Source organism: Diachasmimorpha longicaudata, chromosome 5, assembly GCF_034640455.1.
Source record: "Diachasmimorpha longicaudata isolate KC_UGA_2023 chromosome 5, iyDiaLong2, whole genome shotgun sequence".
NCBI classification, from domain to species: domain Eukaryota; kingdom Metazoa; phylum Arthropoda; class Insecta; order Hymenoptera; family Braconidae; genus Diachasmimorpha; species Diachasmimorpha longicaudata.
Window position 1 is genome coordinate 779,535 of NC_087229.1, and position 21,099 is coordinate 800,633.

General features: G+C 37.3%; 1 protein-coding gene across 9 annotated transcripts in view; it reads right to left on the bottom strand.

Annotated features, from left to right (window-relative positions):
* LOC135162787 (uncharacterized) overlaps positions 1 to 13,115 on the bottom strand; it is a 36,788-nt gene extending 23,673 nt beyond the window's left edge. For 3 of the 9 annotated variants that reach the window (XM_064121634.1, XM_064121633.1, XM_064121632.1), the window contains exons 1-3: positions 11,387 to 13,050; positions 11,052 to 11,255; positions 3,199 to 3,323 (exon numbers count right to left, since the gene is read on the bottom strand). In XM_064121634.1, the coding sequence (XP_063977704.1) occupies positions 3,199 to 3,323; positions 11,052 to 11,255; positions 11,387 to 12,887 (1,830 nt within the window). In that variant the 5' untranslated portion in view covers positions 12,888 to 13,050. Of the gene's footprint in view, positions 1 to 3,198; positions 3,324 to 11,051; positions 11,256 to 11,386 lie in introns of all 9 variants that reach the window. The other 6 variants (XM_064121636.1, XM_064121635.1, XM_064121638.1 and 3 more) reach the window with 4 other exon arrangements.
* Between the last annotated feature and the right edge of the window lie 7,984 nt (positions 13,116 to 21,099).

Below are 21,099 nucleotides of genomic sequence, written 5' to 3' on the forward strand. Positions count from 1 at the left end.
TTTACTACCGATAAATTTTGTAAAGAGACTCTTGTGTGACAACAACCTGAGGTCCGGTTCCTCGCCTGCTCCTCTCCGAAAGTTTCCATTATTTCCATTTAATTTTTTTACTTACACAGTCATGTTATATTTAACTAATTTTTTATCACTAGGAGGATCCCAAAAATTACAAATATACATATATTTGTTAAAACTACAGGAACGTGAAAATATTTCCATAGAGTCCTTTTGATAAATATTGAGAAGTAAGTGAACAGAGAGAAATATTCAATGAAAAATGGGTATTTTTTTCGTCCATGGGAAGCAAAGTGCCATTGTGGGAAATTTCACGAAACTATCATGGAGTTTGTCCTGAAACTTCAGTAATTTTCATCTGAATTGTCTGTGAAAATTACGATACTATCATATCAAATTTCCCAGTCGATTTCGTCATAGGTGAGCAAATTCTGAGTTCCGTAATTTTTTTCGAATATTTCTCTCGTGTAGAGCGACAAAATCAAAATGGGGAATTGGCCGGAAAAAGGGCTGAGAGGGCTGGAAAGTGAAAAACAAAATCCAAATCTTCCAATACTCCGCACGTAAGTCATTAATCAAAAAAGAATCTTTGAAAAGTCTTTATAGAATGTCGTGATTCTTTTAAGCTCACTGCTGTGATAGAATAACCTGGTTGAACGACACAAAACTTAATTGAAAATTATATTGTCAATCCCTTATCACTTCAAGTGGTCCCTGGTCTTAACTCTTCCTCGGAGAAATTGATTGAAGTGACAGTTACTTGGCAGTACCATTTTCGCATATCGTACCACGAGAGCTTCAAAATTATCGAGCAATTTCTGATAGGTTCCTTACAAACAAATAAAGATGTTAAGTGTTCTATACTGAAAAGAAAAGAGTGTGAATCATGAATGATTCTGGTAAATCTGACGATTTCACTTGGTTCCCGAGAATTTTTCGTAATTGACCTGATTAATTTTTCAGTTCTAGTGGTATTTGGGGATTTCTCCATTCAAATTTTGACTGATAGAATTATCATGAGTCAAAATTTACTCTAAAACATTTAATCTGTTAGATTAAATAGAGGTTGAACTGGGTTTTTTTGCTTTTGAACTTTTTCCACCACAAACTTTATCCAAAATTATCAAATATTTGCGACAGTTTCATTCCTTAGAAAGAATTGTATGAAATTCTGCAGATCAAAAATTCCAAGTACGAAGCACCAATGTCCGACGGAAATTCATTAATAGACCATCATATGTTTGCAAAATATCTGATGAAATTCTGTTTGACAGTCACAAATACTGTGCTCTGATTGGCTGAAATCCGACAGAGGAAATTAATTAGTGAAATTATAACAAATTATCAGTTGAATACTGTATTGACTCTGCAAAATAATCACGAATGGTGCGAATTTATTCGGTGAAATTCGGATGGAAAAAATAATTAATAGTAGTACCTCAAGAGTTTCAAAATGATTGAGTATTTCCCAAGTACTTTGTTGCAAACAAATGAAAGTGGTGTTTTGCAAATTAAAAATGTCGAGGGCTTGCGTGAGGCTGGCATTTGATGTCAACGTGGTACATCAAGTTTAGGTTCACTTCGACTGGCACTTCCATGAAGTGGCCATGGAACGTACCATCAGAGTAAAAAATTCAATCCGATTATTTTGTAGGATGAGATGATTATTTTGGAAAACACAAATTGTTAGGCTCTGTGTAAGGTCATTATTAAGGCCATAAGAATGAGTTTTTCGAAAAATCGACATTTCAGCCTAGAAAACAATGGGATTGAAACTTTTAGTCTCATGGCAAGTCGTATGCCCATTGAAGCTGAATATTTTTTATTAAATTTTGTGTCTTTTTCCCTGGCAATGTGCCGTGGTCCCACCAAAATTCACCGATTTGAACCCGTGCAGATTGTGCCACGTGACATCACCTGACGCCCTCCAATTGGCCGAGATTTTGATGGAGGAATAATCCAAGTTTTTTAACGTGAGTGTGTCCCTAGTCTATGTATGAAGGCAGAAGCACATAAATTATGTTAGTCACTTGACATATTTGCGAAACTGCAAGCTAAGACTTATTTTTCATTGGTCAATATAGTCACCATATGTTCATATTGGAGACGGGATATTCAAATACGGCACCCGGAGTGCGGTATTGGTCTCGCTCCTCATAAAAGTAAACTTAAAAAAGTTTAGAAATGTTTATAAAACTGTTTCTAATAGCCTTTTTTGATCAATATCTTGTCTACAAAGTATTGAAAGATTTCGGACTTCAGCCCTCCTCCCCCATGTTGACGTTGGATGGCTGGCATCAGCCGTCATAATTACGTATCTCTAATTTCTTCCTTTATAAACACAAATGGTCATATTTGTAAAATAAACTCATTGAAATATTCTCTATTTTTTACTGTATTTGAAAAATAGGTATCTCTCATATTTTGGAATCGTGTAGTGGCAAAAAATCGACGTAAATTAACACTGATTTAGCAGATGAAAAAATCGAATGAAAAGCAATCCAGATGACGTTCCAAAAGGGGCACAACCGGACCCCAAGTTGATAAAATTTCCAGTTTCAGCCCTGGAATTTCTTACAGATCATTCCTTCACATCTCTTTTCTCGTCTAAGCATCAAAATTTTTCTCAAAAGCTTCTCTCTGGGAGTTATTTTGCGCTAAATTCCTCTCGCATTTGTTCTCGCATGAAAACTTCGCTGACAAAATTGCAAATGTCTTCCTCAAACGCTATCATCTTCCACAAATGATCATGCAAACGAATGCCATTACTCTTCATTACATAACTATTGAGTCTGTGAGCATCTGGATCTATTTGAAAACATCACGAACTGTTCCATAGAATATATGGAGAAATAAAACACGATAAAAATTCACCGAATCGTGGGTGACCTAACAATTTACCATCGCCAACGTTGTAACAGGTGTGGCACGTAAACTATAACACTTGGCATCGTCAAATGAATTTAATCTCCCGCCACGTTTTCATATAACATTCGAGTATTAAAAGTTTTTTTTTTAAGCTATGCTTTGATCCACTTTGGAGTATTATTTCACTCGGTTGAATGTTCACCTTGAAAAACTTTATTTTTTGGAGTTGGGTTGAATGAGACTGGCTGTTATCGTGGTGAATGTGGAGAAATGTTTTTAATATAATTTATTATGCGAGTGAATTTTCGTACGTACCTCGATACTAAAATAACCCCTGTCCACGTAATCCCCGAGGAAGAGGTATTTTGTTGTGGATGGGGGTCCTCCAACCTCGAATAATTTCATGAGGTCGTAGAACTGTCCGTGAATATCACCACAAACTGAAACAAATAATGAAAAATTACTTTTCTATTGCAGTTCAAATTCTGAGTGAAAAGTCATTGAAATATTTTACTATAATAATGTGTTCGATAGAATCATTTGTTCCATGAACGACTGAATATTCGATTGAACTCAATTTCAAAAATTTATAATGATTTCGAATACTACATGGAAATAAATGTTAGACAAAAATTAGACCTCCAGAGAGCGAAACGAAGCACGAACTTTAGTTTTATCGCAAAAATAACCCTCCAAAGTCTCATTTTTTCAACAAAACTTTACCTAAAAATTCGTTGAGTGTCATTTCGCCTCACGTTTCACCCTCCAGAGGTGTAAATTTTATTCAAATTTTATTTCCGTGTAAAAGTTGAAGGGACACAAAATGTTTTAAACACTATAGGAATTACAATTTCGTTGAGCGTAAATTCATTTGTGAATTCTTTACTGTAAAAACAAGAAACATCGAGACTGATATCATTGGTTTCCGAATGGATGTGGCATTTTGTTTCAACGTTCTGCCGACGTTTCCCAAACATTGCACTCCGCATCTTCAGGGTTGTGAGCTCCGATATCTGTGGATAGTGCGTATGCCCTTTCCCGCGATAATAGCAAAGAGGGAGGAAAGGATCAGCCAATCAGGTTTTCTAATTGACCGGGAGGACCTTTCTCCAGATAGAGTTCACTTGATATCCTCTGTCCCTGTTGAAGTTGTTAGAATTTTTGTGGATTTCTAGGTTCTCTCGATATTTCCTTACAAGATGTCTTTGAGATTTACAACTGCAAGACAACAACAATCAGCGCCACAAAAATCATATCATCATTCTTGAGATACGGCCAACGTTCTAGTCTAATCATACTGAATGATATGTCCAGTGTCCACCTAGTGTTCATCCAGGGACAACTGTTCTAAGTGATGTATTTAGAGAGCCGGTAGTGTTCCTTGATTCGTGTACTCATCTTCCTCCAGGTTTCCCCAATGTACACTTTTCCGCATGAGCAGGGGATCTTGTACACTCCTGGTATCCTCAGGGGCGATCTTAGATCCTTTGCACTCAGCAATGTTTGGGGAACGTCGGCAGAACGCTGAAACATAACGTGGCGGCCCTCATCTGGAAGTTAATGACATCAATGATCATGACCAGAAACTCTCAAAACAAAAATATCGAGGCCATCGATATATCGAAAGTCTGCTATATTGATTCTTCATTGGTTCACAGCTGTCTAAGGTGGCCCATTTCGATTCAGAATATATTTAATTTTGAGATTTTCTATTTTCTAGATTGAATTTTTTTTTTATTGTCACAGCGCACATTTGGTCTTGTACCTCGAAGACAATAAGAGATAGTAAAATTTTCGGGAAATTTCCTATTATCTGTGGAAAACCAATCTCTCTATCAAAAATCCTCGTCGACTGCTTCGTTGATACGATATATAATTAAACAGTAAATTTTTTTAATATCAATTCTGCATCGATGATGACCCAATGTACCACACGTCTGCCCCATTTTCCTACCCTGCGACCCTTTTCTCTCGAAATTTTTTACTCCCTCGGTAGCTAGATGTTGTTGAACCGTAACATTCTTTGAGATTCTCATAGACGATATTGTCATAGACGCCTCCGGATATTAAAAGCATCATCCCTTAAGCCTCAAAGCTACACCTGCTTTTTTTCCTCAACATCTTCATACTCCCCTTCTCTCCTCAGATTTATTTCCCGTAAACATCGGTATATGAAATCCACAACAATGCTTATAAATCAATAGAAATGAGAAGATAAACTCTAGCCCCTGTGAGACCAGCGGACACATCCGGCGCCAGTGTTAACGTTAATTGAACGCCTGTGACGCCTCGGAGGCGTCTACAATCCAATAAGCAATCTCGTGTATCACTCGGGCATTTAATGCAATCAGAGGACTCACCCCTGTCCAAATAAAGGCTAAATAAAAAAATAATTAAAGACCCACCACTTCAGAAGAATACAATAATTCCAGCCCACGTGATCCAATCATCATTATCCCTAATTCCCAATTACCAAATACGATGCATTATTTTCTACCGTTAATTAAGTCAAGCTGAAATTGCCTAACAATTCGCCAGTGGAAAATTCCCACTCAGTCAGACTTGAATTACCTCGGATTATCCTTTTTCTTTTATTCCAAATTTTTTTTTTTAATCTTCAAGACTAAATTTTAAGATTAAAAGTTAAGATAAAGGGGATTGTTTGTTCCCCTGCTAGAGATTTTGTTGAACGCAATTGCAATAATGAATTGTAAATATCAATTGACAATTCGTGGAAAATAAATCTTGTGCTTTCCACATATTTTAGTCCTTCTCTAGCCACAAGTCCTTTTACTCGATGAAGCAGAGATTCTCGAGAGTTCCCTTGTGAATGATTTGATTTAGGGGAATCTAGGGGTGTAAAAACACTTGAATAAAATTGGCTCGTTGATCCACTAAAGGAAATTCTGGAGTATTCTCGCTTCAGAAGAATAAATCGCTCGTACATTCGAGAAATTTTCCTCATGCACTCGTTCATTCGTTTCCAAAATCCATTTTTCATAATTCGATTGGAGGGGTGTAGGGGTGACACATGATTTCAAATTCATGGGTTACACCCATTTGCCATTGAATAAAGCTCCACGCAAATATTTTCTGACTAGAAAATCCTGGAAAACATTGTCAACTGAATTTTTCTTTGTTGAATTTACACGGAGTAAGATATTCAATAAAAATTACGAGTTGTTTTCGTAAGTTGAGAGGGAAAAATTGAGTAGAACGGAATGATTATTTTTTGACAGAACCACTCGGTCTTGTTCAATAGTGCCAACGAAATAGTTAATTGATGGAACGATATCCATGTATATCAACACTTTAAAAGGACTGCGTGATTAATTGTAGGTTGAATGGTTGATGCTGAGGGCTCCAAACATGAGCCTCATGATTCGAACAAATGAGGGTCGAATCTATTGAACATTTAATGGAATTTTCATAGTGTTTTGAATGTATCCCCTTTCATTGATCTGAAAACTTATGGTAGGCGATATCAATGTAATCACACGCAATGAGATATTTTTAATGGAATAATGACCCATTTTCAAGGGAATATTTCATTATCTCCGTTCTATTGACATCTCACTGTGAAAAGAAATAATTAAAACGTTGAAATAATAAAATACCATTGTAATACAAAAGAATATGCATTCAACAAGATATATTTTGTAAAATCTACGATATTTTACCCCTTAGTGTAATAAATATTATAGAACTGTTAGATAATTCTTCAGGAACGTTCCGTAGTTTTAATCTGAATCATTTGATAAAAATTACGATATTGTCGTGTAGAATTTCCCAGTGGATTTCTTAATCGGTGAGCAAACTGGGGCTTTCATAATTTTTACTGAATATTTCTCATCGTGTAGCGGTTTTCAGCATCATTTCAATTATATTCCGCTCATAGAAAGTCCTCGGCTATTGGATCATTGACGTTAACTTCTCGAAGCACTTCAATGTACTCCACAGTTGGGTAGGTTTGATGGTGATACTCAGCCACAATATCGAGTTGATGCGAAGTGCAATACGCCATAACTTCCGGGGAAACCAGGCCATTTGTCGTAAATGATAAGTTAGTGATGGTAATAATAATGACAGGAATTATGGAATAAAGGGCTGAAGCATCTTCTCCTATGATAAATATTTTACGAGTCAGGACTATCCATATCTATCCAGATAGAGCCACTTCCAATATCATTCGACTCTCATAGATTAAAAAAAAAAATAAACTAAAACATGTGAACGAGGACTGATAAGGGGTCCACACGTCAGATCGATGGATTTACATGCACCTGACGATCGATCGGTGAAAGAAACAGTTTGCAGGCGAGTTGTGGAATATGCAATTGTTGGAAATAAAACGTAACTTGAAAATTGTAACAGGAAAAACATAATTGGGGGCAAAACTCAAGATTATCGCTCATTCGGTGTCTTTGAAAGGTGATTATCTCCGTAAGGACTTATCCTACGAGAAAATCCTACGAAACCTTTTTTACAGGAAATTTAATTATCTAACTAAGTTATCTCCTGATCTTTCCTCTCAAAACCACTCATTTAGAAGATGGGTAACGATTAGCGACAAAAAGCGTGAAGTAGCCGAAGAGAGCTCAAAAACAAAGTCTATTTTTCAATCTTCAATAACTCGAGATTGTCTCCAGTTTTTTTTTTCGCCTGAAAGATACTTGTCTGGCCGGTAAAATAAACTTTGACAAATCAAAAACTCAGTTCGATTGGCGTTATCGATGATTAACCAATGCTCGTTTATGAATTTCTTCTGGCTCTGGATGACAACACGAACTGGACTGTTTACTCCGACAACAAAGACAATAAGTCAACGAAACTTTCCGTAAATACAGACCCACCATCAAACTTCTCAAAGTATACCAGCAAAAATGTTAAGTCAAGAGGCTATTCCAAGCACGACAAACAAATAAACACAGAAAATGATAATTTCCATTCGGAAATAATCGATTGAACTCGAAGGACACGATGAACATCATTTATGACATCCCGAATGCTCCCCAAAGAACAACAAACGCCATTACCAATTATCCCCACCGACCAATTACATTATCATCGGGAAATAGCTGTTGTCGTGCTAAATTAATTTTGTATACTGTACCCTCTACACCCGCGGACACAGCTGGCAAATGCGTCGAAACATCACCAAATACACCAGCTGCATTGATGAGCGTGTTTAGTACCGCGGAATACAACTCGTTGAATTGAATAAAAGGAGAATGAGCAGTTCAGAGTCCCTTTCCTTCATACATACATGGAAAATCGATCGTTGCCACGTGTGTGCCAGCAAGACACATTTTACAATGTAGATAAGCTAGTATTGAATAATCCATTGAGCCTCTCTCTCTCTGTCGTGGAAATTATTGATGCTTTTTTTATCTCCGGGAGAATGAAATGAAGAGCAGAAAAAAAAATATCACCAGACGTAAGTCACTGGTAGAAAAAACATGAAATTAAATGAAAAATAAGTTAAAATTCAAATTTTTCGCTACAAATTTAACCGGATTTTTTAAGAATTTTCTCCAAATTAATCTTCGAAATTTTGTGAATTTTTCAGAACGTAGACACACACATAATATAAAAAACATATTTTTTTCGTGTTTCATAACATTTTAGATACTTTGTAGTTGAACTTTCGAAGCAAAATGAATTGAAAAATGAAAAAAAAATTTTTTCGTGTAGTTGCCTATTACTTTTTAGGGCAGTGACACGGAATGCGATTGAGGGGGAAAACATTGAAATTAAATTTCAAATTTCCCTAAAAATTGAGGAAAATGCTTGAATTTCAAGGGATCTATTGTTGCGTGATGATTTAATGGAACCCATGGGCCTCAACTCGCGAGATCGAAATAAGATTATTACGGTGGGGTTGCGATATAGGTCCTTTGGGGGTCGTAAAGGGTAAACAAGAGTGGGGAAAATGATTATTTTATTTTTTATGGGGGGGAGGGCCGGAATTTTTTGAGAATCGTTTTAAGAAAATTGAAGGCAAATTAAATTTGCGCATCGAGAGTGGGAGGTCTTCACTTTTTTTCTGCTCACAGGAAACAAAATTTTGGATAACAATTAAACCTCCAAAGGGTAGAACGTGGGATGAAATGACACTCAACCACTTTTCAACTTGATTTTTCTCTGAAAAATTAGACTTGGGAGAATAATTTTTGCAATAAAACTAATCTTTAGGGAATCATTTTAAGAAAATTGAAGTAAAATTTGTGCATCGAGGGTGGAAAGTGCTCACTGCTCTCCCCCTCACAGGGAAACAAATTTTGGGTGAAAATTAGATCTCTAGAGGGTGCACCGTGGGGCGAAATGACACTCAAGGTCGATTCGAGCACTCGGGGCTGATTTTTCTGGAAAAAATTAGACTTGGGAGACTAATTATTCTGATAAAATGAACTTTCGTCCCTCGTTTCCTCTCCGCAAAGTCTCCTTTTTATCTAAAATGTTTTCCCGTGCATCAATGAGCAAAGCACAAACTTTCCATGCAGATGTACTGAAATATACAATTCCAATAAGAATTACATGCCTAAATTAATTCCCAAGTTTTCTGACAAAACTAGAGTTTCGAATGTTTTCACATTTTGCAATGTATAAGATTCAACTCATAACTACATTCGATGACAAAAACCGCGTAATTGAACATTCTCAAATCAATTTATTCGCCATTTGGAATCACGAACGACAATTATCCCGCAAATTGTTCATGAAAAATTGTCATTTCAAGAGTAGAACCATCTCATTACTTGGGGAACCAATAAATGCAGTTGTATTTCCAGCTGATAGATTCTCCATTTATTGCGCCAGTTCATTTTGTCTGAAGGGTAAGACCAGAGGCTGTTTTTTCATCTCCCACAAAGCCAATCGAGAGCCCTTACTCCACTTTCTTCAGTACAGAGTGGTGAAGAACATTGTGAAGCACACATACATCGACAAAGTTTTCATCGCGACGGAGGGTGAACGAGAAATGAAGTTGACTGAGGGAGAGTGGAAAGAACGAAGCGCGTGACCACATTTTTCATCCTTTTTTTTCAACAAGAAGAACCGAACTACCGTCTGTTTATTCAGGTGATTGTACGTGTCTACAGGCTTAGCTCGTCAAGAATTCTGTTGGGGTGGAAAAGACTCTTCTTCTTCTTCTCCCTCGTACTCTCAATAAGAAGAAAAAATGCTGAACGAATTGATGAAGTAATTCGGCCTCAAATTCACTTACTATTTAATTAGGACATTATATTACTTGGATTAAATCATTGAAAAACTTAATAAAAAATATTTAAAAATAAACCCATAGAATTTTTCTTCAACTCTTTCACTAATCCAATATGCAAAAGGAGAAAAAGAAATGAACAAAAACGATTTTACTAATTAAATAAATGACTATCAATTTTTCAATTCATCCTCCGAAAAAACTAGAGAATAAAATGATCTATTTATGACGAGTTATTCATCACTAATTAACGAATAATCATCCCCATTATTACCCCCGAAACGGTATAAAAATCCTTCAATTCCACCTCCGATTTCCCATTGATTGAAGAGAGGATAATCGAGGCATGATATAGCGCTTCATTTGTTCATCAGCATGATGCCAAGGGTACTGGACCGAATTTACCGACCCTGCAAGAGGTGCAGCCCTCATTTGCATCCCGATAAATCGATGGAACGATTATAATCATGAAGAAAAAAAAATGTTGGGAAAAAGATATGGTCGCTCGAGCGAAGGGTGAAGGGTATGAGGGTCACGGTGACATGAATGAACCTTGGATCATGTGCATTCCCCTCCTAATGAATCTCAATCGAGGTAAATAGGTCAAGCCCAGAGAATATCCAATCACTTCAACAATTTCTTTTTTTTAGAAATCCTTCGACACTGACGACGTTGAATATCATACATTTTCCACTGAATCTCTTCTAATTTAATCCCAGAAAAATTTTCAAATTATTAGTCTACTATATCTCCTTCTCCCTCTTCCTAACATCCCCTTCTGAACACGTTTTTTTCCATTAACTTTGATGAAATGAACGAGAATAATTTACGCCCTTGGGTAGAAGCAATTGCCGACAATGTCGTCAACAAATTAATTTTAAAAAAATTTCGATCAAAGAACCCTCCATCAAAATCAACCCCAATATATTTGTTTTCAAAAACTTATTACCTGTGACTGGAGCTTCGATGTCGATCATAGTCTTCTCCGATCTCAGAAGTGCAGCACCATCATTGACAATACGTAGTGCTGCTGCCTCATCGATTCTACCCTCAAGGATAAAGTGATGTTTGAGGACATCGGGACGTGGTCTGCCAGTCCGTGCATCAAACACCTCAGCCACTGTCAGTTTGTGTGATGGTGGAAATGGCACACCTGTAAATCAATAAATCAGTAATTAATAATCTCCCCCAATAACGCACCTCACCTCAAATTCATCAATTTCCAAGATCATGAGTATGAAAACAATACAGAATATTTCGACAAATGAAAACGAAAAGCAACACCTTCAGGTCTGGGACAATAGGGCATCTTCCAATACGACTGTTCTGAACGCTTGACAATAATCTTCATCCTGGGAGATATGCTCTTCCACTTGAAACCTCCACTCACATCAGAACTAGATGCAGTCTTCAGAGGACTGCAGAGATCAATGACTTCATTGATATCATCCTGGCAATCATAGTACATTGAGGTGGCGGTGAGTTCGACAACAGAATTGTCGCTGCTATCTTCCAAAAAGCTCACATCAAGTGCATTAACGTTTCGGCTTGGATCTGGTGTAAATTGAATCATATCCTGGGACTTCTCCAGGATAACAGGTGATTCTTCCCTGATATCAAACGGTTGCATTATTTCAGAAACTTCGGATGGAGAAGCCAGGGGCTCCCTGTCATCCTTGGAGATGATGCTTGAGCTGACGGACGGTGTAAACGCCATTTCATTATCCTGAATGCTCACGTTCATCGTAGAGTCTCTGTTATCCACTGCTTCCTCAGGAACGTTATCCCCAGTTCTGGATTGATTTTCCACGGCAGTGGGAGGAGTTCCCACCTCTGGCATTGTACTCCACCTGGAAGTATCATGAACTTCTCCCTCCTTCGTTCCGAATTCGGTGTACAATTCTTTTAGGAAGCTCTGCTCCACCATTTCCTTCTGTTCTTTTGTGACAAAATGACCAACATTCTCCTGGACGGCAGTTCTCAGTATTTCTTCGCCAAAATCGATGGATTCATCTTCGGCCTGGTCTTGACGATGTGTTTCCTTCACCTCCCGCATATTTTTATTGCTCACAGCTAACCAGAACACGACTTCCGAAACAGCGTGAAGGCTTCTGTCCAACTCCGAGGCATCATCAGCAAGAGCTAGACACTGGAGAGGTGGTTCGAGTTCTGGCGATGGGGATTCATTATCAGCGTTCACCAAATCCTGGCACAAATCTCTTGGCTTTTCACTGCCTTCATCCATCGCTGAATAATCGCTGGATTCTTCCAGGAATAATTTGTTCAAATCGATATTCTCGAAGTCTATGCTGCGATTCGAGCATCTCTGATGTTCCCGTTCTAACGCTCGCTTCAAGGCATCAGTATCAACGGTTTTCTGGCTACGTTGTTTACCCCTAACTCCAGACATCCGTGCTGTCAACGCACTTCTTATCGACTTCAAGCGATCTGTATCCTGCTCTTCCGGCGACTTCTCGATGAAACTGCCCTCCATATTCTCCGCCTTCTTTGATCTTGGCAATGGAGTCTTCAGAGTCAAGGTGTTGAGTCTCTTGATCAGCATCTCCATGGAGGGGCTCATCTTCTCCTCCGGCTTTGAATTTCGTCGGGGAGTTAGAAAGGACTCTACCTTGAAGGGAGACATATTGATAAGATGGCTTCCTGGTGTAGGAAGATCCATCGTGTTGATGTCTTCCGATATTGGAGACGATTGGGGTGCTCTTGGCTTCACTGGCCTCATCGGCGACTCCTCCATGAAGTCTGAGGAAATCTGCCGATACGCCATTATCAACTATCACAAGAACGACTTTAAATCAAATAAATCAAGTAAAAAATGAATAAATTTGGGGAGATAATCTTAACGATGTGAGCGTAACGATTTTTAAGAGAACTCAGACCGATTTATACGATTCCACGGTGCCGCTTAAACTCCCTGACGATAATCGCTTGTCGAACATTCTCAAATGTTAGCTTACGAAAAAGGTTCTAGATGTATTGGTGAGGGGTGATAGTAGTGATGTATAGGTGTGAGGGCCAATATTGTTGACATTCGAGGGAGATGTACCACAATATCGAAACTATAATCATAATTCATGGACATTTGACTAGTCATTCTTACAAGATTGACATGGGATCGGATCTTGGGGGGGGGGGGAGGATGATGAAATTTCTATTTTCTGTGGAAAGTAAATGACATTAAGAATTTTGGAGTGACGAGGAAGCGGGAATCGCCAAACTAATTTCAATTTCCAATGGACGGGATGACTCATTTGTTCCTTATTATACCAAATTTTCGATGAATCGAAAATTGATTTTAAAAAAGTTGATAGAAGGTTTATAGAAATGTTGAAGACGATTGTGTCGTTGATGTAGCTGTGTTGGTACGTGGATTCGGCTGTGGCTTTTATGTCGGTATTTGAAGGACTGACAGAACGATTAATTTATTTCAAACGGAATTCCCTAACTATTAACGAATGGTAGCATTGAGTATGAAGATATGAATTTTCGTTAACGAAAATTACTCATGATAATGGTCATAATTAACAAATCTTTTGATGGTAATAGTTAACGAATGACTGACTTGGATGGCCAATGTCAAGTCAAAGAGGTTTTATCGAACATAAATTCGTTAACTACTAACGAATGGACGTTTGGTGACACCAAATGGACCAGAACAACAATCAACATCCATTCCTTTGTAATAACAACTTCGTTATATCAGTGCGTAAGCCTCTTTTACTTAAAATCTCCACTCTCCTATTAAAATCATAGATGTTTCCACGTCAAAAATTCCCCCATCCAGTGAAAGCAACAAAAATTCCCTCCCCAGGTGAGAAATGTCCATCCTGACGATGGAAACAAGGTAGACCCACAAGTGGAGGTTGAGCCTGGGAGACACAGCGTGGAAGGAATTTTAATTCCATCATTGAATACTATATTAGTCCAACTTGAACCGTATATACCCCTTCAAATATCAATCCAATCTTGAAAGAGCCTTGTTGTTCCAGGCTGGAGAACCCAGGATAGAACGAAGCTTGATTTCATTGTGGAATCCAAGACTTATTCAAATTCAGAGGTAAATCTTCCCTTCAGCCCATATAATTTTTAGCTTCATAAATAACGTACCTCAATGTACCCAATTATATTCCACTAACATACTTGAAGGAGTAATCAATGATAATTAATTATTGGGGAATTACCCGGCAACTTGAAGGGTTGATCAAGCTGACAATTCCAGCCTGGACATGACTTTTCAAACTTTACCCAAGCTTGGTTCAACCTTGACAATCTAGGCTCGATCCACCTCCCTCAATTCTCAATTAATGGAGTTTACATTTCAAACTGTTTATTAAAAATTAATTTACAGTTGGATTGAATAGGTCTTTGTACGATTTGTACTTCTTGTATTCTCGTGTTTCCACTTGAGATTCGAAAACATTTTTATGGGTGAAAATTCTGAGAAGTTTGGGGTATGATGGGTATGCTCTGTTTTCTTGGGTCTAAACAGAGGTGCATGAGTGGGACCACTGTTAATGTGAGTCATCAGATCCAGGGTGTTGTGGCCCTTTAGTTTTTTAGGTAGTTCCTCTAAGGAAACGAACCAGAGCGGTTGTGCCTTTCGGGCATATAAAATAAGAGAATAAAATAACATTTACACATTTGAATCATTACAACTATCCCATTTCTAATATCAAGTCAAGCTTTATCCAATCTTCATTTCAACGTTGACTTGCACCTGGACCTTAAACCCTTAAACTCATTAAAAAAAAAAAAAGAACACAAAATATTATATTTTCTAAATGAAAAACTCAATTTCTCCGTCCATTGAAATGGGTCCCCAGGGCCTTTTTTCGCCCAAAAAAAAACAGAAAATTGCATTTGGTAAATGAATAGATCCACTTTTCCCAAATCAACAAACTCCCTCTCATGTAAAATACCTCCCAGCCACGAATACCAATTTCTCAATGACAAACCCCCCCTGTCCAATGTTTTTATATCCACCGCACATGACAACATAATTGATAGAAAACGATCATTCGGATTGGCGGTCGGCCAGTCGGTTGCGCTCTGTCACCACTCGTTGTATCATTCCCCCTCGTGGTAAGTCGTATTTTCAGATGAAATTCAGAGGAGGGCGTTCGATAAGAGTTCCGACAGGTGGCAGCCTTACGACTTGAAAAGCCCCAGTTAACTTTTTCCCCCAAAACTTTACGACCAATACCAAACCCACTACCTCGAAATTTTTCGGGGTGAATTTGAATTATGAGTCGTAAATAATTCGTGATTGCCGAGATATTCGAGCATTTACCGGTGAATTAATAATCTTCAAAGAGATATTGAATCGAAAATATTCCCCACCACTGCATAATCATTCGCATTAAATAACAAGATTAATAAAAAATAAATATAAATGAGGAACAAGTGCTAGAGTAAAAATATTTTCTCATAGCAGTGAGATGAATAAATAATCCGTAATAATTTAACAATTAAGAATTGACAAGCGCCAAGCACAGGGTAGGGAAAAGATGGGAGATATGGGTCAGAGGATGGACCGGACGGAATATTGATCCGCGGGTAGAGGCAACGCGATAGCTGTCTATGCTGGTGCTTCTCGTATGTCCCGACATAGGATACACATACCAATGGATTAAACTTAACTGTGTGTGTTAAACGCATATATATTTTCCCCGAGTCTCTTCATTCCCTTGACGTTTCCAATGTTTTGTAAGCCATTCAACGACATGAGCTGCTTGTGACACGTCCACGTGCATCACCTCTCGGTGATACAGGTTTAGGGCATCTCCGGTTTAATGTTTGACATCCAATTATGCTCGTGGGGGCTCTCTCTCTCTCTCTTTTTTTTTTTTTTCACCCGATTATTTCGATTATGGAACGATTATTCGTCGGCTCCGTTTATGGCTCTTCATATTTAAATGCCGCCCATGTACATATTGTTCAATCATGTTTGCGAATAATGTAAAAATGAGTTTCACCGGGAATTTATCCGGTGTTATCTGTTCAAGTTGTTTGCAGACACCCGAGGCATGTGAATACAACAGATAAAATATAAATAGTGCATGAATGCTGGATGTGATGATAGTAAACATTGTATTGGGGCTTTGAGAATTATATATTGTAGGGGATATTTTGGAAAATATCTCATGTGGAGGGAGTGGAGATAGTTGAATTGGGGAATTAGGAGATGTTGAGGGTAGAGAAATTAATGGTATGGATAGCTGGGTAGGAATTGCTAAGCAGTGACAACCGGGCCAAGCCTGGCATTTCCTAGGATCGGTCTGGCTTCAACCGATTGGTGATGCCAACCTAAGGCCGACGTTAGTTCGATAGGTCACCCCGAAGCCCGGTAGTAAGCCTAGCCTGGTTCCAGCTTGTTGCCAGGCTTGGAGCACTCTAGAGTGGCTCTGGCATCAGCCAATGGTCATACCAATAGAGTCAAAGTTGTGGGAAATTTATTCAAGTCGATTATTTTGTATTTTTATTTAAAAAATCAACGATTGTCTTATGTTACTGGCTGAGTAACTTCAAGTTGACTAGTTGAATAGACATCACCTGCACTAATTAATGTATGCAATACCAAGTTTTTTATGCATTATATTGAAGTGTTTGATAGTGGATTTTTATAACAATGTTATAAATGAAACATATGTGTTAATTTTGATTTGCAGTATATTGAATTCCAGGGTGTTGCTGAGACCAGGCTTTTGTTTGGATTGACTTGGATCAGGCCTGATTTATACTGGTGGCCCTAATATGTTGGGCCTCACCCTTGGACCAAGCTAGAAACAGGCTTGGCTTGCCTTGCTTCAAAGCTGCTCCAGGCTTGGTCCCATTGTGAATTTCTATGCAGCTATTTTAGGTTCTCTCGGGACAGAGTCAAGAGAACGAGAATAATTCAGGTAAATAGAAACAGAGAGGGTTGAAGGAATGAGGGCCTTTAGTCAAATGTATAGGGGAAAAATATATCTTCTAATTGCGTTTAAATAGAAGTTAAAGTTTAAGCTCAATCGTTTTTATATCGTTTAATTGAAATCACTTATCATTAATTAAAATCGGTGTTGATAGAAATTTGTTGAACGATTTAGGAATGACTGTGTGGGCATATTTTTACATTTATGAAAGTCACGGTGAATCCGATTTGGAAAATTAGTAAATTTTAATTCTATGAATAAATTAAATGAATTCCATTTTCGTGTCAAATAGTTTTCAAGTGAGGAGCGCACTCGGTCGTAGTTGAAAAATTCTTCAAAATCTCCTGAATAGAATTTTCTGGTACCGAATATTCCGCTAGTTTTATCACCACAGGGGGATTATGACTTTTGCACCCGTGTTAATAGCCATTCTTAAACGACTAGTCATCATCCATTATTTTACACTAGTATAATAACTAGAATGTCACCTTAGTGATGATAAAAATGCTATTAAGGGGAATCCAGAGCTGTAAAAATATTTCTAAGTTATGAGCCAACTCGTTCCCCTACGGTAAAAATATAAAATTATTTTTACTGTGGAAGCTTAATAATCGACCATACCTCACTACCGTCGCAATTTACTCCTGAATGTATCAAAAATTGAGTAAAATAAAAGTTAAATTTAATTGGGTACGAGGGAAAAATCAGACAATTCAATTATGATAAATTCAATTTTAAAGTTATTTCGGTACTAGCTTTGATTAGTAATTCATAATGTTATATTTTTGCAATTCACTTATACAGATCAAGTTGCGAAAATCTGGAAAAGGATTATTTGTTTGCAGTCGAGTATTTTGCTAGTTTAAGTATCGCAGGGGAATTACAATTTTTGCAGGGGCGTTGATTGCTGTTTCTTATGAAAGCATTTTATATAAATTATAAAAACATAAAAATATAAAAATGTTCTTACAGTGAAAAAAATATATAATTATTTTGATATAAATCAAATTTCCCAACTGAGTTTGACGCACCTTTTGCAAAGATTGTTCATACACGAAAAGCCGTACAAGTAAAATCAAAATTCACCTAAAATAAATTCTTATTTCATATGTGAACTTCAGAAAAATTGTTTATTCATTGAAACGTCTGTTGCTACTTCAAAAATGCATATAAAAAATGTCAGCAATTCAAATATTCAGTTGTGCAGTGCTCAAATTTTAATTTTCCATTTAATATTCGCATTCAGAATTTATTGCAAAAATGTTTCTAACATGACTCTAAGTCATATGATCTATACACTTCCCTAAAAATCTAAAAAAAACGTGAATAGAATTTCCGGGCATCGAATATTCCATAAGTTCTATTAGGATCAGCGCGGAATAATTACTTTTGCGCAAATGTTAATGGTCGTCGTTAAAGAACAATTATTATCTATTATTCCCAACTAGAATAATAACTAGAATGTCACCTTAGTGATAAACGTACAAGGAAAAATTGAAAGTTATTTATAAATCCCATCCCCTCGCAAACGTATGTATCGGGATATTTAAATGGCAGAGTGCAAAACCTTTACAATTGTTAAATCCACATAACTGATCAAAGATAGTTTTTATTTACTCCGCTTCTGTATACAGAGGAGAATGAAATAATGTCACGGGTAAATGGATGAGATAACCTGGGATTGGGGGACGTCCCCCAGTGAAAATTCTGATCCATCCAGTGCTCAACACTGATCAGGACATGATTTTAGAATTTGATCAGGCGTGTAAGCCCCTCCCTTCCATTTTCCACTAGGATTTCTCCATTTACTTTCATTATCCAGTAATTGTCCATTATTTATAAATTTCTGGGATAAAAAATGCTGTCCTCAGCCGGGAGTCGAACCCATGGTCGCGTCAGATTTTCTTAGATTACATTTTTCCTCCTAGTTTTTTAATAGAACACTTCAGTAGTCAAGTGATAAAACGATGTCAGTCCCTCATGGCTTTCGACCGGTTTTCGGTGAATATCTCAAAATCTGGGAGAGATGGCAAAATTTCCATTTGAACCTTTTTTGTGGAATAAATTAAGTAGTACAATAAATGTTATGATAAAAATTGCGCTGACTCTCTTAGATTAGGAGATATTACTCAAAAACAGCTCAGAGTATCAGTTCACTGATATCCTTTTAAAACCTCGCTACTGATTCATTAAATCGAAATTATATACGAATACAGTGCGAATAATGAACTAACGCACATGAAACTTATATCAATAGTTGGAAAATGGAAATATTCATATTAAAAACCCCCGTCAGAATCCCATAGTGATTGAGCAAATCAATTTCAAAATTAGCGTTATTGAGGTGAACATTAGCCTTGAGGAGAATCGCGGGATTAAACATTTTATTGTGCATTTGTAAACCCAAAATGGTCAGAAAAAGCGGTCTCTTTTATCTAGAATTAACTATAACTTAGAATTTACAAATAAATATATAGACCGATACGTGGGCGGGATTGAATTCTCTCTATATTACTTATCATACGCGACGTGAATATTCATTAAAAATTATGTATCTTTTGCGTAATTCCAGATTGACATTTAGTGGAAGAAAATTTTACGAAACTAGCACGAAATTATTTTGGAGCATCCCACGTAGGAGATGAGCACTGGGCCAGTATCGGCCAGTATTGGCCGATACTGGCCCAGTGTCGGCCAATACTGGCCGAGCCTCGGCCCACTGTTGGCCGTTCGTCATCTCCTACCAGGGATTCCGTCATTTTTATCTAAATTTTTCTTAGTCACTTTCGTAATCGGTTTAAGATCGGTACTTTTTAGTAAATATTTCTCTCCGTGTGTAATCGTGATTTTAATCAGTATTTGGTCCACACGAAGAGAAATATCCAGTCAAAATTATTACGGAATCGACTGGGGCATTATGCGTGATAGTATCATCATATTTTTACTGACAATTCAGCTAAAAATTATAGTACTTTCAAGGAAAATTCAGTAAAATTTCTTACAACCGCACTTCGCTTCAGAATTATGAAAAAGATGCGTAATTTTTATTGAATATTTCTCACCATCCAGTAGATCTTCTCCACCAATAGGCTTCTGCACTAAATTCTTACGATTTACAAAATTTACAATGTAAATTGGGAGTATAATCGACTGTCCTTCTGCTATTTGCTCTTAGATCGCCATAAATGGACGGAATACTGTTCTCATAAAAATTTTAGTTCTGTATATTTTTTTTGTCTCGTAAATAGCTGTAGGTAATTGTAAATATTGCTTGTACTGTGGAATAAAACATGGTTAAAAATAAAAAAAAGTAACAGTGCCCGGTAGGTTACTGGGAGACCCAGGTTCAACTCCCGGTTATGTTCAAGTGGAAATTTTGTCTCCCTAATTCTAATTCTCTTGGAATTTTGAATCCGCAGCTAGTGATCAGAGCATTATTTCAGAATTAAATTAGGTAGGTAACGCCTTAACCTGGGATTTTTCACTAGGTTTAGGTCGATCGAGAGTCCCTTTGCGGTCGAATTTTTCCCCTTAACGTGAGCTCAGCATTTTGAAAAAAAAAAAAAGACTGTTTCATTGAGGTAAAGGGGAAAGGAGAGTCCGAAGACGAGAGAGTGGAGGTGAGAGTTAAAGAGATGAGAGGAGTATTCTCTTGGACGCAAGCGCGAATGCATCGATTGGCTGGAGAGGATGTAGTGCCGCGCCACAGGACACAGAGGGTTGTACACGGCTTTAGTCGGCTATCAATGGTGCGACTGGAGCACGATAATGTTCTTGATTTTATTACTATCGTTATTTTTTCTCTCCGTTTTGATGGCCCGAGCACTTCCAAGGACTTTCAGACACTTTCTTTTTATCTCAGTCCAAGTTAAGGAACATTTCGGAGTGTTAATTGATTTTTTAAAGTCCCAAGTCAATTTATTATTTTAGATGACATTAAATGTTGTTTTGCAATAATTAAAGTCGTCTTTCCCTTTGGAAATCGATGTTTAAAACACCAAATGAAAATTTCATACACTTTTTTATTTCACTGTGAAGTAAAAAATTTTTCATAATTTTCATAAAATT